At 41.3% G+C, this 13,991-nt stretch overlaps 1 protein-coding gene across 1 annotated transcript in view; it reads right to left on the reverse strand.

The window, feature by feature from the left end:
• Moxd1 (monooxygenase DBH like 1) overlaps window positions 1–11,041 on the reverse strand; it is a 77,608-nt gene extending 66,567 nt beyond the window's left edge. The window contains exon 1 of the mRNA XM_059272991.1: window positions 10,955–11,041. Coding sequence (XP_059128974.1) covers window positions 10,955–11,041 — 87 coding nt within the window. The remainder of the gene's footprint in view (window positions 1–10,954) is intronic.
• Window positions 11,042–13,991: the final 2,950 nt, after the last annotated feature.

A 13,991-nucleotide genomic window follows, 5' to 3' on the forward strand; every position in this document is an offset into this window, starting at 1 on the left:
TACTGTATCATAATTACGATATTAAACTTCCCAGTTCATTTCCACTGTATCTTATTTCTACCTAGATGATTAAGCCAAATGATGCCCTGACCACTCCCTGTTCTACATAACAAATGGAACCATACACGTGTGCATTGTACAGGCAAGAAGAAGGTCGTGACTCAGTCCTCCTCCTGCAGTGCATGACAGTCTGGGATTTCAAATAAGAATAGGAATGTGGCTCACAGTGCACAGGCATTTGTCATGGTAGCATGTTGAAGCCATTATAAAACTTATCACCTATGCAATAAGTGAATTTATTGTAAATATAACATAAAATAGTGACACATAAAAGTTCCAATTGAGATTAATTAGAAGCAATTGGCTCAATTAGTAAGTGCCTGCTGCACAAACGTGAGGTACGGAGTTCAGATCCCTAGCATTCCTGTAAAAAGCATGTCCCTTTAACTCCACTATCTCGGCAGGATGGGTGGGCAGAGATAAGCAGATCCCTGAAGTTCATTGACCAGCCAGCCTAGCAGAATCAATAAGCTGAATCAATTCAGAGAGAGAGAGAGACTCTGAACAACACTTAAAAAATAATCAAGAAAAGACACCTGATGTCAACTTCTGGCCTATACACCAACTCATACACATACACATCCATACTACGCGCACGTGCGCGCGCACACACACACACACACACACACTTTTTTTTTAATTCATTAAAAGTGGATCTCATAACACAAGGGAGCCAGAGAGGATAGAGGAAACCATAACTTCACGGAAACTTTAAGAATTTAGGAATAGCCGGGCGGTGGTGGCGCACGCCTTTAATCCCAGCACTCGGGAGGCAGAGCCAGGCGGATCTCTGTGAGTTCGAGGCCAGCCTGGGCTACAGAGTGAGTTCCAGGAAAGGCGCAAAGCTACACAGAGAAACCCTGTCTCGAAAAACCAAAAAAAAAAAAAAAAAAGAATTTAGGAATAAAAACATGCAGATGTCATTAATAATGCCAACAGAAGCCAAGCTTGGCTGTGCTCAGTCAGTCCTAATGTTCTGCAGAACAAACATGAATTGCTGCTACTCACTTGTTTGCTTGCTTTGGGTGGGTCTTCATTGATTCTAACACAGACCCCCCAGCCTGGCGTCTGTACGGACTGTCATTGTTCTGACTGTGGACTATTTCACAGATTATATACTGACCTTGTTTAAATTTTTCCAATAAAATATCACCCGGAACCCTCAAAAGTGAGTTAATAAACCTCAACGATGATGATACTGTTTGGCTGTATCATGGAAAGTTCACCTCCTAAAGCATGTTCTCACAGAGTATTTCCCCCTGGAATGCATTACACTTAAAAAAAAAATGAAGTGTATAATTGCGGTTTCAAAATGCTGTGGGACAATAATAAAGTAAGGTACCCTCAACAGCAGTTGGCAGGGAGTTGACATGAGGGACTGGCTGTCATTTCCAAAGTAAGATAATGTACCCAAAAGCTAGCTTTGCCAACTGACAGGATCGCTAAGGTCTCTTGTTCAGAAACATGATCACACAGATGTTCAGTCGCTTCTCACTCATTGTTCGTCTCTTTCCTCCTTTCTGAAATGAAATCTCTGCTATAGAATAGAGCTTTGATGGATGCTGTGTGAAACAGGATGAAGCAAAAACTCTGGTGGGTGTAATAAAAGATATGAATAGACTTTGCATCAGCTTGGGGAAACTGGATGTAAGCACAGCTGCACAGAGATCTTGAGAAAAAAAAAAAAAAGACTCCATCTGTCATCATCTTCTTCTTCAACAGGTGCCTGAAGCTTCTCTCCTGTTTCTGCTTCTCAGACGTTCATTCCATCGCACATTTCTGTTCATGACATTAACTATAACATTGACAGTATCAAAGAAGTACCCTTGATCCTAAACAATCGGGAGGCTGTCTAAAGCTGTACCAGCAGATAATAAACAAAAGTCTTTCCATTTCAGTAACTTTTGAAGGAATCTCTTCACTAAGAAACCAAACTGGAATTTCAATGTGATTAGGAAACAATGTCAGACAGACTTCTCTCTGGGTCTCGTAAGAGTCATTAAATGTCTATCTGAAGTCCAAAATATCAACTCTTCCACTTCGTTAAAGGGCTCTCAAGGAGTGTGCTTTCCTGTCGGTACTTCACTCTGACACACACACAGACACACACACACACACACACACACACACACACACACACACCACACGGTCAGTAATAGCCAATCACTTCATTTCAGCTTTCATGGAAATAATCTATACAATTATGAGAAATATTCAATAATGTTAATTGTTTCACTCTTCATTCCCAATGATGTGCTTTGGCAGAAATAAAATCTCAGTTTTAATCATTCAATGAAAATTATTTTACCTTCATCCTAAGTCATCTTCTGATTTGTAATATATATATATATATATATATATATATATATATATATATATATATGATGATTTCACTTAAGAGCCCATATCCATTTTATCCAAGGAGTGAAAAAATAATCTTTAGAGAAACAGGCTTATTCTTTCTTTCAAGGTTCCTTTCCCCCTTTCCTGCCTCCATCCCTAATCTCCCTTTTCCCTCTTGCTTCCTGTCATGCAAGTGTGTTTGTGTGTGTGTGTGTGAATGTGTGTGTGCGTGTGCGTGTGCGTGTGTGTGTGTGTGTGTGTGTGTGTGTGCCTATGTTTAAAGTATTCGCAGATTACTGTGGTTTCTGTGTGGAGAATGACGAGAAGACAAGAATGGTGGCCAGGAGATCCAGAAATGTCTCAGTAATCCCACTGGATTCAGCTGAGGAGAACTGAGCAGATTTGAAATTCTCATAGGAAGGACAGTAGGATGTGAAGATGGGGTTTAGATCATGGGTAGAGGACAGAGAAGAAAGATTGCTCCTAATTTTTAACTGGAGCTAGCAAAAAGCTGCCATTTACTAAGACAGGGAAGGCTGGCAAGGAGACAGGTTGGGAATAAATCATGCTCAGTTTGAATAGCCTATCTCAATATTGTGGTGGGCAGGCCAGGGGCCAGAAAGTGCTTCAAGAAAGGTCAGGGGAGACCTTGCCTTGGAGGAAGTGGGAATGAGGGGTGGATTGGGGGGGAAGGCTGAGGGTGGGAGGAGGGAGGACAGGGGAATCTGTGGCTGATATGTAAAATTAAAGTAATTATACAATAAAATATTTATAAAAAATTTAAAGAAATGTCAAAAAAATTTGGGGGGGGAGGGGAGCAGGCCTCAGAATCTTAACAAATTCATGTTTGACTTTGCTCTTGAAGCCATCCAAATACTGCTTTGAAAGACAAATGTTCTTATTTGTATGTTCTCCAGATTTAAAGATGAACACACCATTATACATATTTAAATATACTGAAGTTTATGAAATGGCTAGAGATGACATACTGTCATGGCACTGTACCAGCCCCATACATAACTATCCACAGAAATAAGGAAATCTGTCATTTAAAAGGTTATACAAAGTTAAATCTTCCTCTATTCACCTCTTGGATTATCGGAAAGCGTGTGTGTGGAGTGAAGTTCTCTTCAGCATCAGGCTGTCGCTGGAAGCTATTTCTTAGGGAAACCTAATCCTGGCTGGCACTTAGCAGGCTTTCTCTCAAATGCATTCCTGCCACGTGTGTGTACATGTCTGGGAGTGCTTGGATATTCTTCCTCAGGTACCATCCACCCCTGAAACTCTCCAATGAGACTCAATCGGCTTGCCGCAACCCCCCTCCAAGTTTCCACCTCCCCAGCTCTTTTACTTGGTTCTGGAGATCCAAACTCTGGTCCTCACGCTTGTGAGGCAAGCACACCATTGCCTAATCAATCCTTCTGTCTCTGCAGGTCTTCATAAGTTGTCTCTAAGTGATGGCCATACAGTACTGAACACTTGTAGTATCAAGTTCATGATCTTACAGTCTCACGAGTCCACCCACTCCTATTTAGTGCCTCTGATCCACAGAAATACACTGATGCTACTAAGCTAGAGAGCATTCTTCTACCTCAAAGGTGTGCCAACTGTATGTTTATTTTTCTGGAGCATAACAGGTGACGTTTCACCCACACTTTTGGAGGAAGTCTGTCCACTACATGATAATGATCATGTCCTTGAATCATTCTTTCTCCAATGAAAACACTGCCAACTATTTGTCTGTCGTTGGGCATCCAAATTTCTAGAAGTTTCAGTTACCTTTCAAATACCCTCATTTATCCACATGTCTTTGGAAAATGCTGTTCCTAGAAAGGGCCTTTTGGTGTGGTCAGCCTGGGACACAGTACAGTGTCAATATTGCATCCTTTGATATGAACAGCTCAGATGACCAACTAATACAACCTCTCTGTGTTTACCAGCCACATTATAGTGAACTGAAATGTGACCTACTGAATTAACTCTTTATTACATGAACCCAATTTAGTACAATTTTACAAAACTGTACATTATACAGTTAGCTTTATTCAACTAAATTGTTGATCTCCACTTGTATTTTCAACAAATGTTTAGCCTTTGGTTTCCTTGCATTATTTTAGTGTACCACTGTTTTTAAGCCCTCATCTGAAACCTAAGATGGCCACTTTGATATCCTGTTTTGGTATGGATATTAAATATTTATTACTATAATGAATTTGATATTTTAATCCATCTTCTATGATGTAATGAGAAGCCCTGCAAAATGCTGTACTATATCATTCAGATACACCATTTGTTTAAGACCCTAAACTACAAGAACAACAAATCAAATACAAAGGAAAATACAGTTGCTGGCTATAAATTATGCTTATGGAAATAAGCTGGCCTCTAGTCATTAAGAGTTTGAACAATCACCACCCAACTGCTTGAAGTTTGTCCTAAGACATCCTCATGATTTACTACCCAAGCCCCCCTATCTGTGTATTTAGTGAATACCCTTTTCCCAAGCTGAAAACCTGGGATACTTGTCTCCATGTGGTCTTCGGTTTCCACAGTTCACGACTTCATTACAGTCATGTATCTCACTTATAGAGCTCTGTGTGTAACATACTCTGCTAAGAGCTTTAATGCATATGCTGCTTAATCCTCACAAAACCCAGGGGCTAAAGAACATGATCTACCTTCTGCACGGAAGGAAACTGCCACTTAGAGGGGGGGTAAGAGTTTGCCAAGGCCACACAAGAAATAAGCAGCTAGCATTGCTGAGGCTCACAGTCAGTCTAAAAGACCCCCTGCTCTTAGCTGCACTCAGCCATCTTTCTTGAGGTCCTGCCAAGAGCATGGAATTGTTCCTTGGTACCTCAGGGAGGTTTGGCAGTGAGGACACAGTCGTCAATCTACAATGTTCCATCCATGCCCTAATAAGATACTAATTATCCACCACTCCTGTACCTCTTCTTCTTCTCCCTGCGCAACTATAACTTGAGGGCATTTTCACGGCTTATTAGCAATCTTGCAGAATGGAGGAGGGAGGGGAATGGTATCTATTTATGTAATGAGAAACACTAGAGGATATTTCCAAATACAAAAGAAAGCATTAATCCAAAGTTTCTAGCCAGAACCCTTCTCTTGGTGAAATTATAGACCTGAGACCGCCAATTAATAATGAAAGAAATGAGGTAGCCTGTGGCAACACATACCATACATTTCACACTGTGTGTGGGTAGATATTGCTGTTGCTTAGAAATACAGCAACTGGTACAGGCCAGCAAAAAGTGTGTAGTTAGAAAAACGTCTGTGGGAAGGAAAGAAAGACTCCTCGCTGAGCATGTTTTCAAACATGCTTCTATTCAAAGGATAAAAATCATTGCTCTTGCAGCAGCATGTGAATTTGACGAAATGCTTAGAACTATAGACAGAGCCATTAAATACATCTCATCAGTGTTCCCATGCTAAGAACAACAGCCTTGTGTTACCATTTTAAAACATAGTGTTAAACGGCCAAGCCGGTATTAGCCCATCCAATGGTCACTGTGAAATGGCTTTATATGAACTTTTCTGCCTGGAATCTTCCAAATGACTGCAAGTTGATTTCCATAATTTCTATCATAGAGCCTGACCACAGAAAATCAACAGTTAGCAGACTTGCCTTCATACTAGAATTACCTCAGGAATCTGAAACATGGCTTCACTGTATCCATATGTTATCTTTATCTGTTGTGGGTACCTAGGCCTTGAATTTTGTGATGGGAGTGCCTTTGTAAGTGTGTGCATGTGTGTGTGGAGGCCAGAGGAAAGCCTCAAGTGTCAATCTTCAGGAGTGCCCACCTCACTTTCTGAAACAAGATCTCACATTGGGGCCTATGCTCATAGACTAGGTGAGGTTGACTGGCCAGCAAGCCTTGGGAATCTCCCTGTTTCCACTTCCCCAGAGCAGGGGTTGCAAGCTAGACACCATGCCTGACTTTTTTATATGGATTCCAAGGAATAAACTCAAGTCCTCGTTTTGAGTCAGCAGGTACTTGACCAATTGACGACGTCCCCAGTCACTGGGGGATATTTCAAAAGAAAATCAAAGCACTTCATTTTTGATGTGGAACTAGACAATATCCTTTCTGGTTCTCAATTATCTGCCAGCTTTATCACAGTTCTTTAATCTGCCATAAATGAATCTTTTTCTGTTCTGGACCACCATTGCACCCAGCGCCTGTATGATGGCATTGGCCACCAGTTCCCTTATTGTGATTGTTTGAAAGTAATTGACCCCTATAATCCCATAGGGAGTGGCACTATTATGAGGTATGTCTTTGTTGGAGGAAGTGTGTCACTGTGGGAGCAGGTTTTAGGTTTCCTATGCTCAGGATACCACCCAGTGTTTCAGCTGACTTCCTGTTGCCTGCAAGATGTAGCACTCCCAGCCTCTACTCCAGCACCACATCTGCTGGCATGCTGCCACCCTGTCATGATGATAATGGACTGAACCTCTGAAACTGTAAGAGAGCCAATCCAGTTAAATGTTTTCCTTTATAAGGGTTGCTGTGGTCATGGTATCTCTTCACAGCAGTAGAAACTCTAAGACACTTGTGTTAATTGAGTTTCAGTGTATGACATTTGCAGAGATTTTTAGTTATTTCTGTTATTATAATGTAATGATATCACTTCTCTGTTGTTAGTTGTTTTCACTATTTGGTCTTTTTGGGAGCCCACCACCCAGCTCCCAAATAAATCACATAAGAAGGCTTATTCTTAATTATAAATGTCTGGCTTTAGCTTGGCTTGTTTCTTATTAGCTTTTCTTAAATTAGCCTGCCTACCTTTTGACTCTGGAATTTTTCCTTTTCTTACTTCTGTCTATCTTACTTTCACTCTTACTACATGGCTGGCTGTGTGGCTAGGTGGCTGGCCCCTTTTTTGGTGCTTCTTGATATCTTGCTCTTTCTTCCTTTCCTCCCAGATTTCTCCTTCTATTTATTCTCTTTGCCTGCCAGCCCTGCCTATCTTTTCTCCTGCCTTGCTATTGGCCATTCAGCTCATTATTAGACCATCAAGTGTTTTAGACAGGCAAAGTAACACAGCTTCACAGAGTTAAACAAATGCAACATAAAAGAATGCAACACATCTTTGCATCATTAAACAAATGTTCCACAGCATAAACAAATATAACACATCTTAAAATAATATTCTACAGCACTTTCCCCTCCCCTTTCCTCCATCCATACCCTCCCATACATTCCTCCTTGCTCAGAAAAAGACTTATAAAAGCAGAGATTCAGAACTCTTCTAAGATACTGAGATTCCTGTTTTCTTATAAAAATGTCGTATAAAAAGGTGAAAATCTTCCTCAAACACATTGATGTAACTTCTCAAGGGTTGTTAACTCTCTAATTTCATGTGATCAGCTGGAACAAATATTAAACATAAACCTTCACACCCAGGGTTAAGAGAGAAGCTCTTACAGAAATACCATCTCTAGAGCTTGGAAGATCCCTGACAAGCTTCCTCATCATTCTCTCTTTCTCTCTCTCTCTCTCTCTCTCTCTCTCTCTCTCTCTCTCTCTCTCTGTCTCTCTGTCTCTCTCTCTCTCTCTCTGTCTCTCTGTGTGTGTGTATGTGTGTGTGTGTGTGTGTGTGTGTGTGTGTGTGTGTGCATTTAGTGGCCTCAGTATTTAACACACACCTCAGAGCAGAGATGGAGAGAGAGCCCAAGTGGTTCAGATACCTTTGTGTGTGTGTGTGTGTGTGTGTGTGTGTGTGTGTGTGTGTGTTGCAAATAGCTTCTATAGCATGATTGTCTTTGTTTGTTTTGTTTTTAATTTCAATATATTTTAACAAATTTATTTATTTCTTTGTTTGTTTATTTAGTTAATATCCTGGCTGCAATTTCCCCTCCCTCCTCTCCTCCCAGTCTCTTCCTCCCACCTCCCATCTGCACGAAGAGCAAATTCTTTACATTTTCTCCAGGTAAATAGTTTCCTACATTCAAGGTCCTCTGAGTTCTTTATTCACATGCAAGACCACCTTCTTCCCACTATGTGATATTTTGAATTAAGAACACTGCTTAAAACTCAGGGTGCTTGTTTTCCTCCTGTTTGGGTTTGTTGGCATCATGGTACAAGTCAGACGCACAGCCACACCTTTACACACCCCTCCATTTGAATTCTCTGCCCAATATTTCTCACTTTCTGATATTTTTTTATAATTATTTGTTTCTGAAAACCACTGGCTCATAAGACCCCTGATGCCATATGGTTCTATGATGTGCACCACCCCCCTCCAGCATCTAGAACTGTCAATCAATATTGCCTGAATGGAAGAGTGAGCAGTCCAATATCCTCTGCTGTATGGAAACCACAGATGATTTCTAAGATGTGTAACCAGGAACCCAGGGTTCATATATAAGATATTGGCCTCACATGGGCCATTTGAAAGTTATATGGATAGCAATCAAAAGACTTATCACAACGAAGGGCATACAAAATCCTATCACAGAAATGCACGTCTGTGACATTTAAAATGGAATAAGTATAGTAAGAGACATACTTCACAGCACATATATTTTTACTATTTAGAAAAAGAAACTGGAATGTGTTTTTATAGAGACTTTTTTATGAAAGAATAAATGACAGCAAACCAGGATTCAGAGGAAATAACTATAGGCTCTAGATCTATATGACCTCCAAAAAGTCACTTGACAATTACTTAAGGCCCTACTTTCCTCCCCTACAAAATGGGGAGAGAAGGATGTGCGGCAGGAAGTTTGAAAGGAAGTTATCAAACTCTGAACTCATAAAAGACAATGATTAAACACACAAGCCACTAACATTTAAACCTGCAAACGCAGTGAGAAGCAGTAGCTTTTGGGCATACTGGGTGAACACACAAGCAAACAATACCTTCTTAATAAATTATTTATTTATATTGCACTCCAGTTGATGATCCCAGGACCACAGTCAATAAAGTCATACATTTGCTACATTGTTATTGGGAAGAGAAGAGGTGTGTGTGCACATGTGACATGTGGAGGCCAGAGCACAACTTTTGGGAGTTATTTCTTGCCACCATGTGGGTTCCAGACATTGACTTCAGGTCATCAGGCTTGACAGCAGCATGTTCATTGAGCCAGGCTCCCTGCAATTATTTCTGCAACAGTCTTTGCTGTATGCTTGCTGTATGCTGTCCTCCAAACAGATTATTTTATTATAGAATTTAACAAGCTAAAAAAGGATACAAATTTGAAGTCGAGTGTGTGGCACACGTCTTTAATCCCAGGACTTGAGAGGCAGAGGCAAGCGGATCTCTGAGTGCAAGCCCAGCCTGGTCTACAGAGTGGGTCTACATGATGGCCGGGGCTACATAGAGAGACCCTGTGTCAAAAAACAAAACAGAAAATTCTGGATTCCAAAGAAATTATGCTTTATGTGTTACTTTCTTTAGTCATGTTACATGCTCTGTGATTTATTTCTCCCAGGCATGGAACAAGGCAGTTAAACACACACACACACACACACACACACACACTCTCTCTCTCTCTCTCTCTCTCTCTCTCTCTCTCTCTCTCTCGATATGAATTTGGAAGAGTCTTCCTAAAGAAATTATGTTTTCCTACTTTAAGGTTCTTTCTATTTGAACGTTTTTTACTGGTGATTAATTCTATATTACAGGAAAGCATTGTGAGACATCTGTATGCAGAGTTTTCATTATTGTTGTTGTTATTATTATTATTATTATTCATGGATCAAACATTTCCAGAAACAAAGCAGTGTGTAATGAATTCATCTCTCTTGTGAGAAACTTTAATACACCCTTTTACAAACTCTGCATCAATCAACCACCATTCATTTTTCTTTGAAGTGGACCCTGGCCTCTCCATCCAAGATCCCCCAAAGCTGCCTGTGGTAGCCCACAGCCTTGAACTCTGTTTGTCAATCTAGGTGCGTTGTTTCCTTGGCTGTGAGGTCGGCTTGTTTCCCCAGGCTAATTAGGAAACCTTCTGTTCTTGCCAGGAGAAGTACACAGCTTCCAGCTGAGGACCATCATCTTGGATTTGAACAGTGGGACATGTGTCCCTGTTCCTCAGGCCCAGAGCAAGAAGCTCGGAAAGGTCCCTTCCTCATCTGGTGATTGGGGGGGGGGGCATCCTCCCAAGATTTATAAATATCTCTTAACGATGCTGCAGCTGAGCTTTGTCAGGCTTGCGCGCCTCCAGTGTGCCTTGCCAATGTTGCTTTGTTGCAGTTGGCTGGTGTGAGCTTAAAAAGAAGCATGTCGTTAACCACAAAGAATGCTTACTGTTTTCTGTGATTTTTTAGATCACTCACAGGCACTTCCTCAGTGAGGGGCCCTGGCAGCAATTACCCAGATGCTCAAGACACTGCTCTGCACAGAAAGCCTCCAGTTTCTGAAGGGGCCAACCAGCAAGGCTACCACCAAGGATGACATATGTGTCTGTGTCGGGCTCCATTCACTGGTGATGTCTATCCCCTTAGGAAGGGTGAATCCATTTTTGTGCTAATCAAGAGCACATCCGACAATGATGCTCTCTTCTCTCACTCACACAAACTGGGCATTCATCCGCGGGGTTCCTGGCTCCCAATGGGCACTCACATTTGCTAAATGGTTCCGATGGGGGTGGGGTCGTCATCGTAGTGTCAAAGAGGCAAAGCACCAGGGAAGGACAGGGATCCATCAGAGAAATGAGAGTTGGGCTGATTCAATGAGACAAAATCCTGTGGCTCTGAGACACCCGTTCAAAAGGAAAGAGTGTTTCCCACCCAGCCTGGGTCCTGCTGTGAAAGACAGACTAGAAAAATGACCTGCCCGGCACCCCACAGGGGACATTTCCATGAGTGTAAACTACCCAGTTCATTCCTCCTACAGTTTATCCTGAAGATTTCCCAGAGGCGGGCTACCCTTCCCAGCAATCCTTCCCTCCTCTCCTCCCCATTTTGATTGTAGCTGGTCAAACATAAATGAGGACCCCTCTCCAGAGGGTCGAAAAGTCACAAAACGGGCAAAGTCAGTTTCCATAACTAACAGGTCTCTTGGTGTAGGTGCTGTTCATTCTTTGGTTTGTTTTGATACAGTGTTTTATCATGTATCCCGAGCTGGTTTCAGCCTTGGGATCCTCCTGCTTCAGCCTCTCTGGTGCTGGAATGACAGACGTGTGCCACCACGCTGAGCCTCCAATATAGTTTTAAGAGTTACGAAACCTGTTTTTTTTTGTTTTTTGTTTTGTTTTTTGTTTTTTTTGCTGATGCACGGGAATCCAAAGTTTGATCTTTATTTATTTATCTTTAAACCTCTGTAAGCCAGCCAGCAAATGTTACCCTGTCATCCACAGGTAGTCCCTTTGGGGCTATGCTGCGTAAATGATTGGTAACTATAGAAACAAACAAACACAGGATTGCTAAGGTTCAGAAATCTTGTACTGGGGAGTAGGTACACAGAGAGGAAATCGAGTGGTTAAACAGGGCAGTGAGAAAATTACCAATAGTTCACCAATTCCTGGTGATCGGAGGTGGGGGTGGGGTGGACACAATGAGAAGGAGAGGGAATGGTCAGTAAGTGAACATTGTCTCCTGATGGAAGTAATGTCAAAATTGAGTAGGTATGCACACTTTAGGGTTTAGAGTGATGGTGTTTGATGGGAGGCGTGGTGAGTGGGGATAGACATGGTAGAATCGATTTTACAACAATGGCCACACTAATATATTCCATTATCAAGATAAAGTGAGGTCTATGCTCTTTCCTGACTTCATGAGCCTGTGGTAACAGCAAAAGTGCACCAATGACTCAAAGGCAAAGTCATAAAAGGCTATCCACATACAGTTATCATGTGGGCCTCTGAGGATGTCCAATCTAGGACCAGCCACTACGCTGTGAGAAAGCTAAGCAGCCATGTGGAGAGGCCACAGCCACACCACAGAACTGACTGAGGGAGGCCCCAGCCATCGTCCCAGACAGACATAAAGGTGAGTAAGCCTTCAGATACTTCTAACCACATACCTTAGAATTGACAGAGAGTGGAGAAAAGCAGCTGTTCCCACTAAGCCCTGCTCAAATTACATACTTTTGAGCAAAATTCTGGTGATTGTGTCAAAGTACTGTTTGGGAGTGGGTTTTTTTTTTTTTTTTAACATAAGAATAAATAGTCCAAATAATGGCCAAGGCCCCCAGATGCTGAAATCATCTCCTGGCCCATAATAAGCACTCTGAACAGAAATTGGGCTTGCCTTTTTGTCTCCATGGATTTTCATAATTTGTATCGATAATTTCTTCAACTTAGTTTTTTTTTTTTTCCTTCTTGGTCCAAGATTACACCCTCTGTAAGATAGACCCCAGTTGAAACTGTGCATGTATGCACACTTTGTACACAGTGCTGTGTACAGACTTGAGTGGGAGGCAGTATGGATGAGTCAAAAGTACACACACACACACACACACACACACACACACACACACACTCACACACACACACACACATACACACACACACACACACACACACATACACACACACACACACACACACACACACACACACACACACACACACTGAATTTCTGTCTTCTCTCTAAAACAAAACAAACAAACGGTCTGGTAATACTAGATTTGTAGTCCCCTGAGAAGGTAACTCTGGCTTTCTGGTATACCCCAATTGTTGCTGCGTTCTGCCTGTTCTCCCCAAGCACGCCCCATGCTTAGACTGCCGCCCTCTTGATTTCTCCAGACATTTGGGTTTGTGGCATCCACTAAGCCAAAAATTCTCTGCCTGGTTGCTTAGGAATTACTCTTAGTCATACCAGAGTCAACACTCATCTGCAAAGACGTGTTTACAGATAATTTGTTTAAAAATAAAAATCAAAACATCAAGAAGTTGAAAGTGTAAGTTGAAAATGACTTGAAAAGGCTGAAAGGTAAGGGGAAAGCCATACAGTGAAATGACTGGGATGTCAACTTATGTTAACTCACACAGCCTGATGCCTTTGTCCAGCTAGTGGTGCCTGCTCTATACACTAACGCCCCCAGGAACCAATGCTTTTTATGTCATTGTTCATGCAAAGTCTCTTCTCACTGGAAACAGAATGGCATAAAATCCAAAGTCTACTAATAAAATCATATGTGCTTCATTGAAGAAGCGCGTTTTGCTTTCAATATAGTTACTTAAGATACCCTTATCATACCAGTGTATGAGAAATCTCAAATATTATCTAGGGAGAAGAGTCCCTTTCAAGTATTAGAAAATGAAATCTCCCACCCCACATTACTGGCTATAATCAAAATATTTCTTTTTATTAATATTTTTTACCTTATTAGAAAGGTTTTGATAGCTCTCTTGCCAGTTAACTGACTAAGAAAAGAAAATGTGTCCTAAAATCAGTAGAATCTCTAAGGAAATGGAGTGATAAAGGATACCATCCAAAAAAGAAACTGAGTAGCCCCTATATATGAAAACAAAGAACACATTTCTGAACCAACAGAGAGTAGAAAAATGCTATTTCTTGTTCACTACATATACAGTGTGTATTTTTAATTCATCTCATAGTAGTATGTACCCATTGCTTTAAGAAAATTTCAAAATTTCAAAATCG

Source organism: Peromyscus eremicus, chromosome 8b (genome assembly GCF_949786415.1).
Source record: "Peromyscus eremicus chromosome 8b, PerEre_H2_v1, whole genome shotgun sequence".
Classification (NCBI taxonomy): domain Eukaryota; kingdom Metazoa; phylum Chordata; class Mammalia; order Rodentia; family Cricetidae; genus Peromyscus; species Peromyscus eremicus.